Source organism: Rattus rattus, chromosome 16 (assembly GCF_011064425.1).
Source record: "Rattus rattus isolate New Zealand chromosome 16, Rrattus_CSIRO_v1, whole genome shotgun sequence".
Classification (NCBI taxonomy): Eukaryota; Metazoa; Chordata; class Mammalia; order Rodentia; family Muridae; genus Rattus; species Rattus rattus.
In genome coordinates, this window is record NC_046169.1 from 32,114,878 (window position 1) to 32,127,426 (window position 12,549).

The 12,549-nt window shown below is 50.1% G+C and overlaps 1 protein-coding gene across 8 annotated transcripts in view; it reads right to left on the bottom strand.

Annotated features, from left to right (window-relative positions):
- Atxn2 (ataxin 2) overlaps positions 1–7,899 on the bottom strand; it is a 93,895-nt gene extending 85,996 nt beyond the window's left edge. For 5 of the 8 annotated variants that reach the window (XM_032887105.1, XM_032887102.1, XM_032887104.1 and 2 more), the window contains exon 1: positions 7,247–7,712. In XM_032887105.1, the coding sequence (XP_032742996.1) occupies positions 7,247–7,437 (191 nt within the window). In that variant the 5' untranslated portion in view covers positions 7,438–7,712. Of the gene's footprint in view, positions 1–6,545; positions 6,850–7,246 lie in introns of those variants that run through there. The other 3 variants (XM_032887100.1, XM_032887107.1, XM_032887106.1) reach the window with 3 other exon arrangements.
- Positions 7,900–12,549: the final 4,650 nt, after the last annotated feature.

The window sequence follows — 12,549 nt, forward strand, 5'->3', positions numbered from 1 at the left end:
GCTTGTTCAGCTCACACTCCTCAACAGGCAACTGCACCCTGACAGCGATGACCTCCGACGCCCCCAACACACCAGGCACTTCATCCCTACTCCCACACTCACTCGCCCCACCCCACCTTTCTGAGACAGGGTCTAGCTATGCAGCCCCAGCAGGCTGGGAATTCGCTATGTACACCAGGCTGTCCTCAAACTCACTCACCCATGTCATTTTCAATTTTTTTTTTCAAGGCAACTTCAAATCAATGTTGCTGTTTGTTGTTCTTGTTGACAGAACCTGGGATTCAATCGAGGGCCTCTTGAGTACTAGGCAAACCCTCCACCGCTGAGCTCCGCCCTCCCCATGCATCTCCAATTCAGAAGCTCCAGCAGGTTAGCCTGCTAATACATTCCATTTACATCTCCACTGAAGCTGTCACCATCACTTCAAATAACTATAAAAATAGACTTCCCTACCCGCTCAACACTACATAATACTAAAAGCAATTTCTACCTAGCCAAAATAGAACATTACGATTCAAGGAAAAAGTCTCTAAAGGCAGTGTGTGTGCATGCACACGGTGCTATACTAGAATGACGTTCCAATACAGCTGAAGCTGTTTAGAATAAAAAGAATGAGATGTTCTTTAAATCTGCATCACATGGCTCTTAATCAGGATGGTGAGTTTCCATCCCCTGGGTAAAACGGCAACTGTTTAATTAGAGAAACAAAAACCACAAGTTCACATCTAGACAAAGCAAGAACACCATGCCTGACCCCATAAATGTTTCTATGCCAGACTTCAGCATGCAGAACTCAAAGCAGCCCCAGCATTTTTTTTTTCAAACACAGATAACTAATATCCATTTGGATAAATCCAGTAAAATAGCTAAGTACAAAAAGAGGGCTAGAGAGATGGCTCAGCAGTTAAGAACACTAACTGTTCTTCCAGAGGTCCTGAGTTCAGTTCCCAGCAACCACATGGTGGCTCACAACCATCTGTAATGGGATCCAATGCTCCCTCTGGTGTCTGAAGACAGCTGCAGTGTACTCGTATACATTAAATAAATAAATCTTTTTTTAAAAAAAAGTCCAAAAGCAAAAATGTCTTTCTTTTGTATTAGCAGACTTTAGCAGTTTATTGCTAATGACCTAAATATTAATTTTTGCTAACTTCAGATTGGCATAATCAAACGACTATCAATACCCCTTCAGAAGATGACAAAATGAGCCAGTTTTAACCTTATGAATTGCAACTAAGATTTAAGGGTGAAGGATCTGACCTGTTACCTCTACAAGGAGGCTCCTCTAATCCACTTAAACTTGCATCCATCCCCTTCCTCAAACTCTCTATGCCCTTAATCTGCTTCCTCTAATCCCAGTCCACAGTTGTGTTGTTTAATGCTGCCTGCCTCTCAGTTAAGGCAAAATAGGTGTGGCGGTCCACACATGCAATCCCAGAAAGGCAGGGCTGACATGGGACAGTCCAGGCCACACAGGGACACACGTCAAGGCTCAAAAGAGGAATGTGAACTCCAGGAGAGCAATTAGCTTTGTTTTAGACATGAGTACACCCAAGAACTTAACACTACCTTACAGATAGATACTCAACAGTGCTATAAGCACCTGAGGGGATGTGAACTTACAGAGATGTCTCTGACATTTACATGGAAGCGCGATGAACAATTTCTAAGATGCATGCCTTAAGAGAATGAAGCCAAAAAAAAAAAAAAAAACCTGAAAAACAAAGCCGAAAGATCAGAGAACGTTCTCTCTCTTTCAAAATGTAATTTATTTTTAATTTTATGTATACTGGTGCCGTGCCTGCATGTGTGAGGGAGAGTGTCAGAGCACCTGGAACAGGAGTTACAGACAGTTGCAAGCTGTTATGTAGGTGCTGGGACCTGAACCCCAGCCAGTACTCTTAACCACTAAACCATCTCTCTGGGCCCTGTAAATATAATTTTAAAGTAAAGTGTTTAAAATGAGAAGTGTAGGGATGGTGGTACACACACCTGAAATCCCAAAAGTGCTTGTGAGGCTGAAGCAAGGCCAGCCTAGGCTACATTTAAAAAAAAGATGTGGGGCCTGCCATGGTGCCTGAGGCAGAGGCAAGAAGATGTACACTGCCTGTTCAAGGAGTCCCAGGCAAGCTGGGCAGTAGAGGCCTCTAATCCCAGCACTCAGGAGGCAGAAGCAGGCGTATCTCTTGGAGGCCAGCCTGGTCTACAAAGCAAGTTGCAGGACAGCCAGGGCTATTACAAGGAGAAACCCTGTCTCAAACAGCAACAACAAAGAAACCCAAAACTAAACCAGGCTTGATAGTGCCTGTCTTTAATCCCAGCACTCAGCAGGCAGAGACAGGTAGATCTCTGTGAGTTAAGAGACCAGCCTGGACTACACAGTGACAACCAGGACTGTGAGAAATGTGTAAGATATCCTGTCTGAAAGAGAATACAAAAACAACAACAAAGGCTACAAGTCAGACTTGAGAGCTGACTCCTTCATTAAGAGTGCTTACCCAGCTCCCAGAAAACCCAGGTTCAGTTCACAGTATCCACACAGCAGCTCACAACTGCCTCTCTCTCCAATTCTAGGGGATTCAGTGCCCTTGTCTGGTTTCCTCAGGACTCCTGCACACATGTGATACACAAGCACACAAGGTCACACATACACACATAAATCTTAAAAAGTAATTTTAAAAAGATGTCTAACCTATAAGCCAGGAGTGGCACATGCCTTGAAGCCCAAGGCTACAAATAGTGAGAGTTTTGTCTCAAAACAACGAAAGCAAACAAGGGCTGGAGAGATGGCTCAGTGGTTAAGAGCATCGACTGTTCTTCCTGAGGTCCTGAGTTCAATTCCCAGCAACCACATGGTGGCTCAAAACCATCTGTAAGAGATCTGATGCCCTCTTCTGGTGTGTCTGAAGACAGTGACAGTGTACCCATATACATAAAATAAATTTTAAAAGAAAGCAAAGTGGATGCTGTCCATCACACCACTAAACCCTCTCTATGAAGTAACCCATGATTCACCAAATAGGATGCAACTACGTTGGTACAATGTGTGCCCAGCATGCAGATAAGCCTGAATGACCACCCCAGCACTGCATAAACGAGGTGCACACCTACAATTCCAACAGCCGGGTGGGGGGCTAGGGAGTCAGACCAAAAGTTCAAGGTCATTCTCCCCTGCTATTCAAGAACAAAGCTGAACTCAAAAAAATAAATACATGCTTGGTTGTGGCCAGGTGGCTCAGCGGTTAAGAGCACTGTCTGCCCTTGCAGAGGACCTGTGTTCAGTTCCCAGCATCCCTTGACCACCCTAACTACAGTTCTAGGGCATCTGACCTCCTCTCTGACTTCCATAGGCACCAGACAGACAAGAGATATGCACAACAAATTGGTTTTTTTCCAAGACAGGGTTTCTCTGTGTAGCCCTGGCTGTTCTGTACAACAGGCTACCTGTCTTTGCTTCCCCAACGTTAGAATCAAAGGAGTACATCACCTCCAAACTGTAAATGTGTATAGCCCAAGCTGGCCTGTAACTCATGATCCTCCTCCTGCCTCAACCTCCTTCAGCTAATCCTACCACACACTTCACCACCAGCTAACTTGTTTTCCCCAAAAGTGATCATAAACTAACAGCTAATAACACAAAATGTCTAACAGTTTTTTTGAACAGCCTGAAAGTTTTAGAACAGTTCCTTCAGAAATCCTGGATCTGCACTGGCAGTGTACACTACAGGCTCCAAAGTGTCTTCACATACAGTCTGAGTAAAAGCTCAAGTAAAACTCAAATACAAGGGCTGAAGTGGTTAAGAGCACTTATAAGTCTACTCCTTACAGAGACCAGGCTGACCTCGAGCCCCAAAGATCCACTTGCCCATCTCTAGTGCTGGGATGAAAGGCGTGTGGCACCAGGCCTGGCATTTGTTGCTCTTGCAGAGGAACCTGGCCCTGCATGGTGGCCTCACAACTCTCCCTGACTCCATCCCAGGGATCCAGAGACCACTTCTGGCCTCTGTGGGCACCAGGCACTTTTAATATGCACACATAACACTCATATACAGAAAAACAATCTGAAAATCCAAAAAGAAATAAGAGGGACAGGATGAATGCCTCAGGGGTGAAGAACACTGGCTACTCTTGCAGAGGACCCAGAGATTCCAGCAGCCACACGGTGTTCACAGATGTCTGTAACTCCAGTTCTAGGGAATGCAGGGCCCTCTTCTGGCCTCTGTGGACACTGGACGTGCATACAGTGTACTTACCATGCAAACGGGCAAAGCACTTACATATATAAAAATAAATCTAAAGACAGCCATGACCAGGAAACACAGGAAAGCCATGTCTGTGAGGGACCCTGATGTTGCACGCAACATTCCCCCACAGCATCCAACAAGTACATAGAGCCCACCCCTGAAGAGCTGCCTTCTTGGCTCCAGAACCCACTGAGCCTTCTGAGAAATAACATGGCATAGCTTGTGAGAGAGAGACTCAAAACCTTAGAGTCCTTGACCTACTGAAACCACTCCTGGGCACTTTCTCTAGGGAAAAATCAGGATGAAGCAAAAAGCTTCTAGTGAAGAAGTTCACCTCACCACCGCTACAAAACACAAACACAAAGAGCAAAGCCCCAGCCGTTGAGTAGAAACTTAGCTCAGTGCATAAGTTATTAAAAAAAGAAAGTCACCAGATTAAAGGGGAAGAAGGCTGCATCACACATGAGCACAACGTCACGAAAGGTCAAAGTCAAGAGTAAGTAGATTCGGGTGCAACTGTGGTAAGATTTTTAAAAAGTGATCACATACGGTTCTTTTCTAAGAAAGTGGCCTCTAAGTGATGATGAGAAAAAACTGTTCTCAAAAATCACACAAAATTCTGTTCACACAAAAATCAAGTCAGATCCAGGCTGGCTGAGTAGCAAAATCCTTTTCGAGCAAAAACAAGGCCTGGGTTGGGGTTCCAGGTTGGGGAGGGTCCAGAAAGGAAACAGTGCTTAAGGCGGCAGTAAAGTGCATTTTGCTAATTCAAACATGACAACATCAACGCCACTTTTCAAGTGTATTTATTGTGGAGGAGGGGACAGGCCCTGGCAGGTGTGGAGGTCAGAGGACAACCTGCAGCAGGAGTCAGTTGCTTCCTGCTGTGGCAGCAGAGGTGTGGGAATCCTGGTTGACAAGCCTGGCCGCAAGGGCCACTGAGCCACCCCACCACCCCGATGCTACATAGCCCTTCCACAGCCATGCTGCCAGCCCTACCTTAAAATGACACACACAAACCCAAGCAAAACTCTACAAGTTACAATGGATTTACAACCCCGAGGAGAGTAAGAACAGGAGGATGGCGTTAACCAAGGTTCTGGACAGAACAAAAGTACCCATTCTGAGCACAGTCATTGGACGAAGGAAATTTAAAAAGAAACCTATGCGCCAAGTAAGAGAACTTAAAGCAGGGAAGGCTCTAAATGCCCTTCCCTTTTGCAGAGCCTCAAAAGCAGAGACTGACAGGGGTCCTAATACCCTGCCCCTCCCTGTGGAGTCCAGCCAGCCACAGTCTAATGTTTAAGCCTACAGAGTGAGCGAGGCTCAGGAACTTTAATCTGTATTTGAACAAAACGTAAATGCGTACCACTTCCTGAGAACCAAAGATTAAAACATGAAAAAAGCAAAGAAAAACATGCATCCTTAAAGTTAAATTTAAATATTTTTTCGTTTTTCACTAAAAGTCAAGGACGGAAAAGAAACTCAAGTTACAAACCCTAACTTCACAGAACTGTGGAAATAGAATGATGGTTTAATTTGAACGAGGCGGGTTAAGCAGGGTTTGAAAGGCCTCATGCTTGGGAAAATTGGGAGTGTGGGGGAATAAAGTAAAACACATACTGTTCCCAGAAGAACTCCTTAAAACCCGGCTCTGATTCACCCTGCGGGTTAACTTCTGCTGTACAGGAACTCTCTGGAAATGGACAGCTGGACAATGGGGCTAAGAAAACTCCAAACAAGAAAACTCCCCTTGCCCACCTCCTAAGTCCTGGATGTCTATTTAAGGAGGCCCTGCCAGCCAGGCCTAGGCCAGAGGGAGGCACAGTAGTGCCTGTTACACAGGGGCACAGGGGAAATGGACTTGCATGCCCTTGGTAAGCTCTGGCGGCGGCGTTTCCCAAGTTAAGGACACCGGCCACAATGGAATGGAGTCTATTGGCATTTGCCTCTCCGTTTTAACACTAAGCATTTTCTTAGTTCGTGAAATACGAACTGACAAGCACCCCCACCCCTCCCCACCCCCGCGCGCACACACCCTCCAGAGTCAAGCCCAGTCACACAGGACAGCACCCAGCCTCCTCCAGCTCCTACCAACGAAATCGGGCCCAGGGAAGGGGAAAGGGGGCCGAGGGCGCAAGCCAACACTCGCGTCGTTGCCTTCGGGACCCGCACCAACTCCTCTGTGGAGGCTCCTCACCCCTAAAAATTTCAGGAACTGGGACGGGGGTTGGGAGGGAAAATGCGCTGCGTGTCCGGTGCCCGCCGCCAACCCACCTCGCGAGTCCGGCCCTCGCCCACCTCTATTCAAAGGCGCCTTCTGCTCCGCGGACGAGAAACAGCAATGCGGATCGGCCACCACCCGCGCGCAGGGGACCTTGCGGGGAAGGAGGGAGGCGGGCCTGGAGGGAGCCGGGCACTCCCACCCCTTCCCCAGCTGGGGGAGGACAGCCCGCTGCGGGAACCCCGCCGCCCCAGATCTAAAGGGGGATGGTGCGCAAGGCCGCTGGCCACCCACCTCGCCTCGGTCGCCCACCTTCCCACGGTCTGCGGGGCGGGAATATGCAGGACACCCGGCTGACCCTACCTGGGGCGGCTGGGCCTCAATCTCCCCTCCTCCCTCCCGACTCCCCACCCAGCAAAGAGGCTCATTTCAGGAGAGGGTCCCCCTGCGACCTGCACCCTGGCTCAGCCGCTCTTCCATCACGGGCAGGGGACGCAGCAAGGGGGTGGGGCGGGGAGACCAATCGCCCCTTGCACACACGCGAGGGGCAGGGGGCCGCCCGGGCCGTCCATCTTGGCCGTCTGGGGGGAGGGGACGCGATGGTGCGGGAGGCTGGACACGGCCTGAGAAGCCCGAAGAATCTGCCGGCGCCTCCCGCCCCTCCGCGGGCCCCCGGCCCATCGCTACGCCGGCCGGTCACGGGGCGAGGCGGGGGAGGGGACGAGCGGCGCGGGATCGGCCAGGCGGGCGCGGAGGGGGCTGGGGAGCCGACACCCACCTGCCCAGGCCGGGACGCCCGCCGCCCGCGACCGCCGAGGAAGACGCCACCGGCGCGGCAGGGGCCGGCACCACGGAAGAAGAGGTCGACGCGGCCGAGGCCGGCGCGGCGCCGGGCGACGAGAGCAGGCCGCCGCCGGGCTTGCGGCCACTGGCGGGCGCGGGCGGCTGCGGCTGCGGCTTCAGCGACATGGTGAGCGGCCCCCCATACACCGGCTCGCACGCCGGGCGGGGACAGCCGGGGAGCCGGGCGCGCTGAGGAGACGCCGGGCGCGGCGGGGACGCGCGGACGCCGAGCGGGCAGGCGCGGGCTGGCGCGGTCGCGGGTGCCAGAGGCAGCAGGACGACGACGAAGGGGCGGGGAGGCCCGCAGACACCGAACAGCCGCCGGGAGCCGGGCCGGGACGCGCCGTTGCCGTTGCTACCAAAACAGTCTGAGGCGCAGGGCGGCGAGCGCGGCCCGCGGGGAGGGGCGCCGGGGCCGCGCGGGGGAGGGCCGGCGGAGGGATATGCTACCGCGCCGCCCGCCCGCCGCGCTGCGCCGTCCACGGGAGCGAAGCGCCGCGCAGCCCAGCCCGACAGGCGGCGCGGCTCGGGGCCTGCCGCGGGCCGCTGAGCGGCGTCGGTCGACGGACGCATGGGAGCCGGGCTCGCGGACGCGTACGGGGCGACGCGGCATGGAGGGCGCGGAGATGCGAAACAGAGCGGGGGGGACTCTTTACCGGAAGTCGGAAGGGTCAGGCGGAAGTCGAACGCGAGACGGCTCGGGGGCCGATCGGGGACACGTGAGGAGCGGGCGCAGCACTGGGCCGCGTTCGCTCTCCGGGGTCGGGGTAGGGCCGTGGGGGATCCGCCCTCGCTGAGGCGGGTCTGCCCTTCGAGGAGGGAATGCTCGTCTTCGGCCGCTGGCCCTGCTTCGCGGACGGGCCCCGCGGGCTGCCCGGGTGTCCTCAGCCCCCTTCGGGGACCTTGGTTTCCCCCCCACCAGATGCAACATAGAGGATGGCCCGCGGGCGCCTTCGGGGCGGAGACCTGCATTCGGGCCTGGCACACAGTAGGCCCCCAGGTGCCACTGCGTGCTTGGTTTCCCTGCCAGCGTGGGAAGCTTGCCACCACTGAAGCCACCGCCAGCTGCTTCACTTTGCCCCACTTTATTCACCCCAGCGAACTGTTGGGTATCTGACCTTCATTTGAACCCTTTTTTCCCCTCACTGGAACGTCTTATTCCTCCTTCAGGCGACTCCAAAGGGAAATGGACGTGATTGGTAGAGCTGGGTAATGGGGGTCTTACCGTGGATAATGGGGTCTCCCTCATTGGAGACCTCGCAAGAATGTCAACTTTAGACCTTGACCCCTTTTAAAAGTTTTACTTTAACTCGGGAAGGCCACCAAACACTAGCCCCATTTTTTTTTAAGGTGTTGTAATTAAATTGGAAGCAAATGGGTAACTTTTTGCAATGACTTTAGTTGGTTTTTTGGGTTTTTTTGTTTTTGGTTTTTTTAAGTGAAATTGCTTAAGGGGATGATGGGCCAGAGGACAGCAAAATCCGAGTCAGTCTATTAAAATCATTCCCGGGAATTAAAAGCAGGCCTGGTGTTCATGCCTTTAATGTATGAATTTAGGAAATGGAGGCAGGATTAGCCGGTCAAGGTCATCCTCACCTACACGAGGGAATTCTCTGGGCCAGGCTAACCTACAAGAGACCCAGGATAGGGGTTGGGGATTTAGCTCAGTGGTAGAGCACTGGCCTAGCAAGCGCAAGGCCCTGGGTTCGGTCCCCAGCTCCGAAAAAAAAGAAAAGAAAAAAATAGAGACCCAGGACAATTAAATGAGCAGTGAACCCTGGTTACGGCACATGGCTTTAATCCCAACACTGGACAGATACTGGATCTCTGAGTTACAGACTTGCTGGGTCTACACAGATTAAAAAGTAGCTAGCAGACAGCTCAGAAGGTAAAGGCCCAAGCTTCAGAAGAAGCTCACCTTCTAACTCTTATCCCTGGAGATCACATGTGGAAGAAGAAAATTTGACTCCTTGGAATTGTCCCCAGACCTCCAAACTTGGACTGTGCCAGTTGTGTGCCCACACATATATAAGCAATAAGTATGACCTTGGTGGTGGTGGTTTTCATTCTTGTTCTTGTTTGGTTTTTCGAGACAGGGTTTCTCTGTGTAGCCCTGGCTGTTCTGGAACTCACATAAGAGCCACCGGCCTGCTGGGATCAAAGACCTGCTCCACTGTGACCAGCCAGAAATATGACTTTTAAAAAAAGAAAGAAAAATGTATCTGGGGTGTCAGTTTTAGAAAGGGAGCCTAAGGCGTAGTGGTGGCTCTCCAGCTCTACACCCCTGGTCCATCCATGAATAATTAAAAAGAAAAACTCAGCGTATTAGAGTCACTAGTATAGTCCAGTTGAAATTAAATTAACCTCATAGCCCAAATAAAAATTGTCACATTTGGCGAACACTTTAAAAAAGGTTGGGCTGGAGAGATGGCTCAGCGGTTAAGAACACTGACTGCTCTTCCAGAGGTCCTGAGTTCAATTCCCAGCAACCACATGGTGGCTCACAACCATCTGCAACACAATCTGATTCCCTCTTCTGGTGTGTCTGAACAGAGTGACAGGGTACTCACTTATATAAAAAAAATAAATAAAATCTTTAAAAAATAAATGTTATTGTTATTTCCCAAGAACATCGAGAGAGGGAAAGTTAGTCTTCCTAAATGTAGTGGGCCTTTATAAAGTTAGCCTGAAGAAGCCTGACATGAATGCAAACCTTTAGGGGTTGGGGATTTAGCTTAGTGGGAGAGCACTTGCCTAGCAAGCCAAGGCCCTGGATCCAGGCCTCAGCTCTAGAAGAAAAAAAAAAAAAAAAATACATCTTTAAATGAATGCAAGCCTTGAATCCCAACCCTTCGGAGGTAGAGGTGGGAGGGAAAACAGTTCAAGGCCAACCTTGGCTACTAACTAACCCATTTTTACCAGCCATGTGAAACACTGTTTCCAAAAGAAACCAAAATAAGTAACAAGTCTAGTATTTGAAACAGTGCTTGATTCCTAAATTGAAAATGAATTAGTAAAATGTATACTAATCACTAATACCAGGAGTTGCATGTTAAAGTTGTTTTTGGTTTTTGGGTCCCCCCCTTCCCCCGGAGCTGAGGACCGAACCCAGGGCCTTGCCCTTGCTAGGCAAGGGCTCTCTATCACTGAGCTAAATCTCCAACCCCTAAAGTTGTTTTATAATTTATTTTTACTTTATGTGCATGGGTGTTTGGCCCTACGTCTGTGGGGGGAGGGAGTCAGATCCACTGGAAATTTGAGTTAGAGACATATGTGAACTGCCATGTGGGTGCTGGGAATTCAACCTGGGTCCTCTAGAAGAGCAAGCAATACTCAAACCATTGACGGTTGAATGATCTTTCCAATACCAAGATAGGCTTTTAAATAACGGAAAGGAAATCGGGCAGGGAGTGGGGTGATGACAAAAGACTAAGAAAAGACTTATACAAACAGAACAGCCAAGGCCAAGTGCCAAGCACACTGTGAAGGAGAGGATTTGAAGAAAGCCTGACTTTGTTAGATATATATGAAAAGGCCTGAGGACTGAGTCCAAGCCCCAACATCTGTATATGTTAGGAGAGAATAGATTACCATTACAGTTGTCTGCTGGCTGGCCACAGGTGCACATCCACACACATGAAACACGCAAAATCAATACATCTATGTGAAATAAAAAGGGTAGAATTTTGAAAAATAAGCTAACTTTAAAGTTATAAAGTAAAATCTGCAGGTACTTGGCAAGGTTCTGAGACTACAACCACAGTCAGCAGGAACCTGATGGCTGCCACAGGCATGTGAATAAACTTGGTAACAGGTCACACCTCAGTCAAACCTCCATGTCTGAAGCCTTTGCCTACTAGAGACCTGGAACTTGGATCACCAAGTTGAACTGCACTGTGCATGCATATGCCTGTGTATGTGTGAGTGTTTATAGAGGCCAGAGATAAACATCAGGTGACTTCCCAAATCCTTCTCTACCTTGTAGTCCTAGCTGGCCTGGAATTCACAGAGATCTGATTGCCTCTGCCTCACACCTGGCACATCCAACATTTTTTTTCTTTTTTTTTCTTTTTAAGATTTATTTATTGGGGGGGCTGGGGGTTTGGCTCGGGGGTAGAGGCGCTTACCTAGGAAGGCCAAGGCCCCGGGTTCGGTCCCCAGCTCTAAAAAAAAAAACCAAAAAAAAAAAAAAAAAAAGATTTATTTATTGGGGTTCGGGATTTAGCTCAGTGGTAGAGCGCTTACCTAGCAAGCACAAGGCCCTGGGTTCGGTCCCCAGCTCCAAAAAAAAGAAAAGGAAAAAAAAATGTATTTATTTATTATATATAAGTACACTGTAGCTGTCTTCAGACACACCAGAAGAGGGCATCAGATCTCATTACAGATGGTTGTGAGCTACCCATGTGGTTGCTGGGATTTGAACTCAGGACCTCTGGAAGAGCGGTCAGTGTTCTTAACCACTGAGCCATCTCTCCAGCCCCACATCCAACATTTTCAGCTGGCCTGGAGATCAGACTCAAAATCGAGTCGTGTTTGCTCACTTTCCCAGCTGAGCCATCTCTCTAGGACCGGACTGCAGCCGAACCCTTAACCTTCTGTTGCTTGAGTTGCTAGTCCAGGGTCATTTTCACACAGGAAATCCACTGGTGGTGCAAGAGACCCAGTCAGTGACTCTGAGTTCTCATCCTCAAGCATCCTCGGTGACATCACATCGACCTTACACTGTAATCTGTTGTTCAGCGACGGGGCACTCTCGTGTACATGACCCAAATGTGTTTCCTGCAAGGCTCAGGTGCCTTCGGGATTCTCTGCAGACAAATCCAGGCCTGAGCTAACACCATTCTATATTATTAGCAGCTTCTCACTTTGCCCTGTGTTTGGGAAAGTGGATGCATACCAGGATTCCCAGGGAAGTGAAGGAAAAACTTCCAGGAGTCAGTTTTTTCCTCCTGCTGCGTGGGACCTGGAAAGAGAGCCTGGGTCCTGGGGCTTAGGCTGAACCATCTTGCAGGACTCCTAGTTAATGAAATCCCAGCCTGTGGGAGGTGGAGGCAGAAGGAACAGGGAGGGGTTTGTGATCTTCCGTTAGTTGGTTGAGTCAGCATGAGCCATGTGAGACCGGGCCCCACACACACACACACACACACACACAGAGGACATCATAAAATGAAGAGGGGAGGAGAGATGGCTCAGTGGTTAAAAGCATGTACTGCTGTTACAGAAGACTGAGCAAACCAG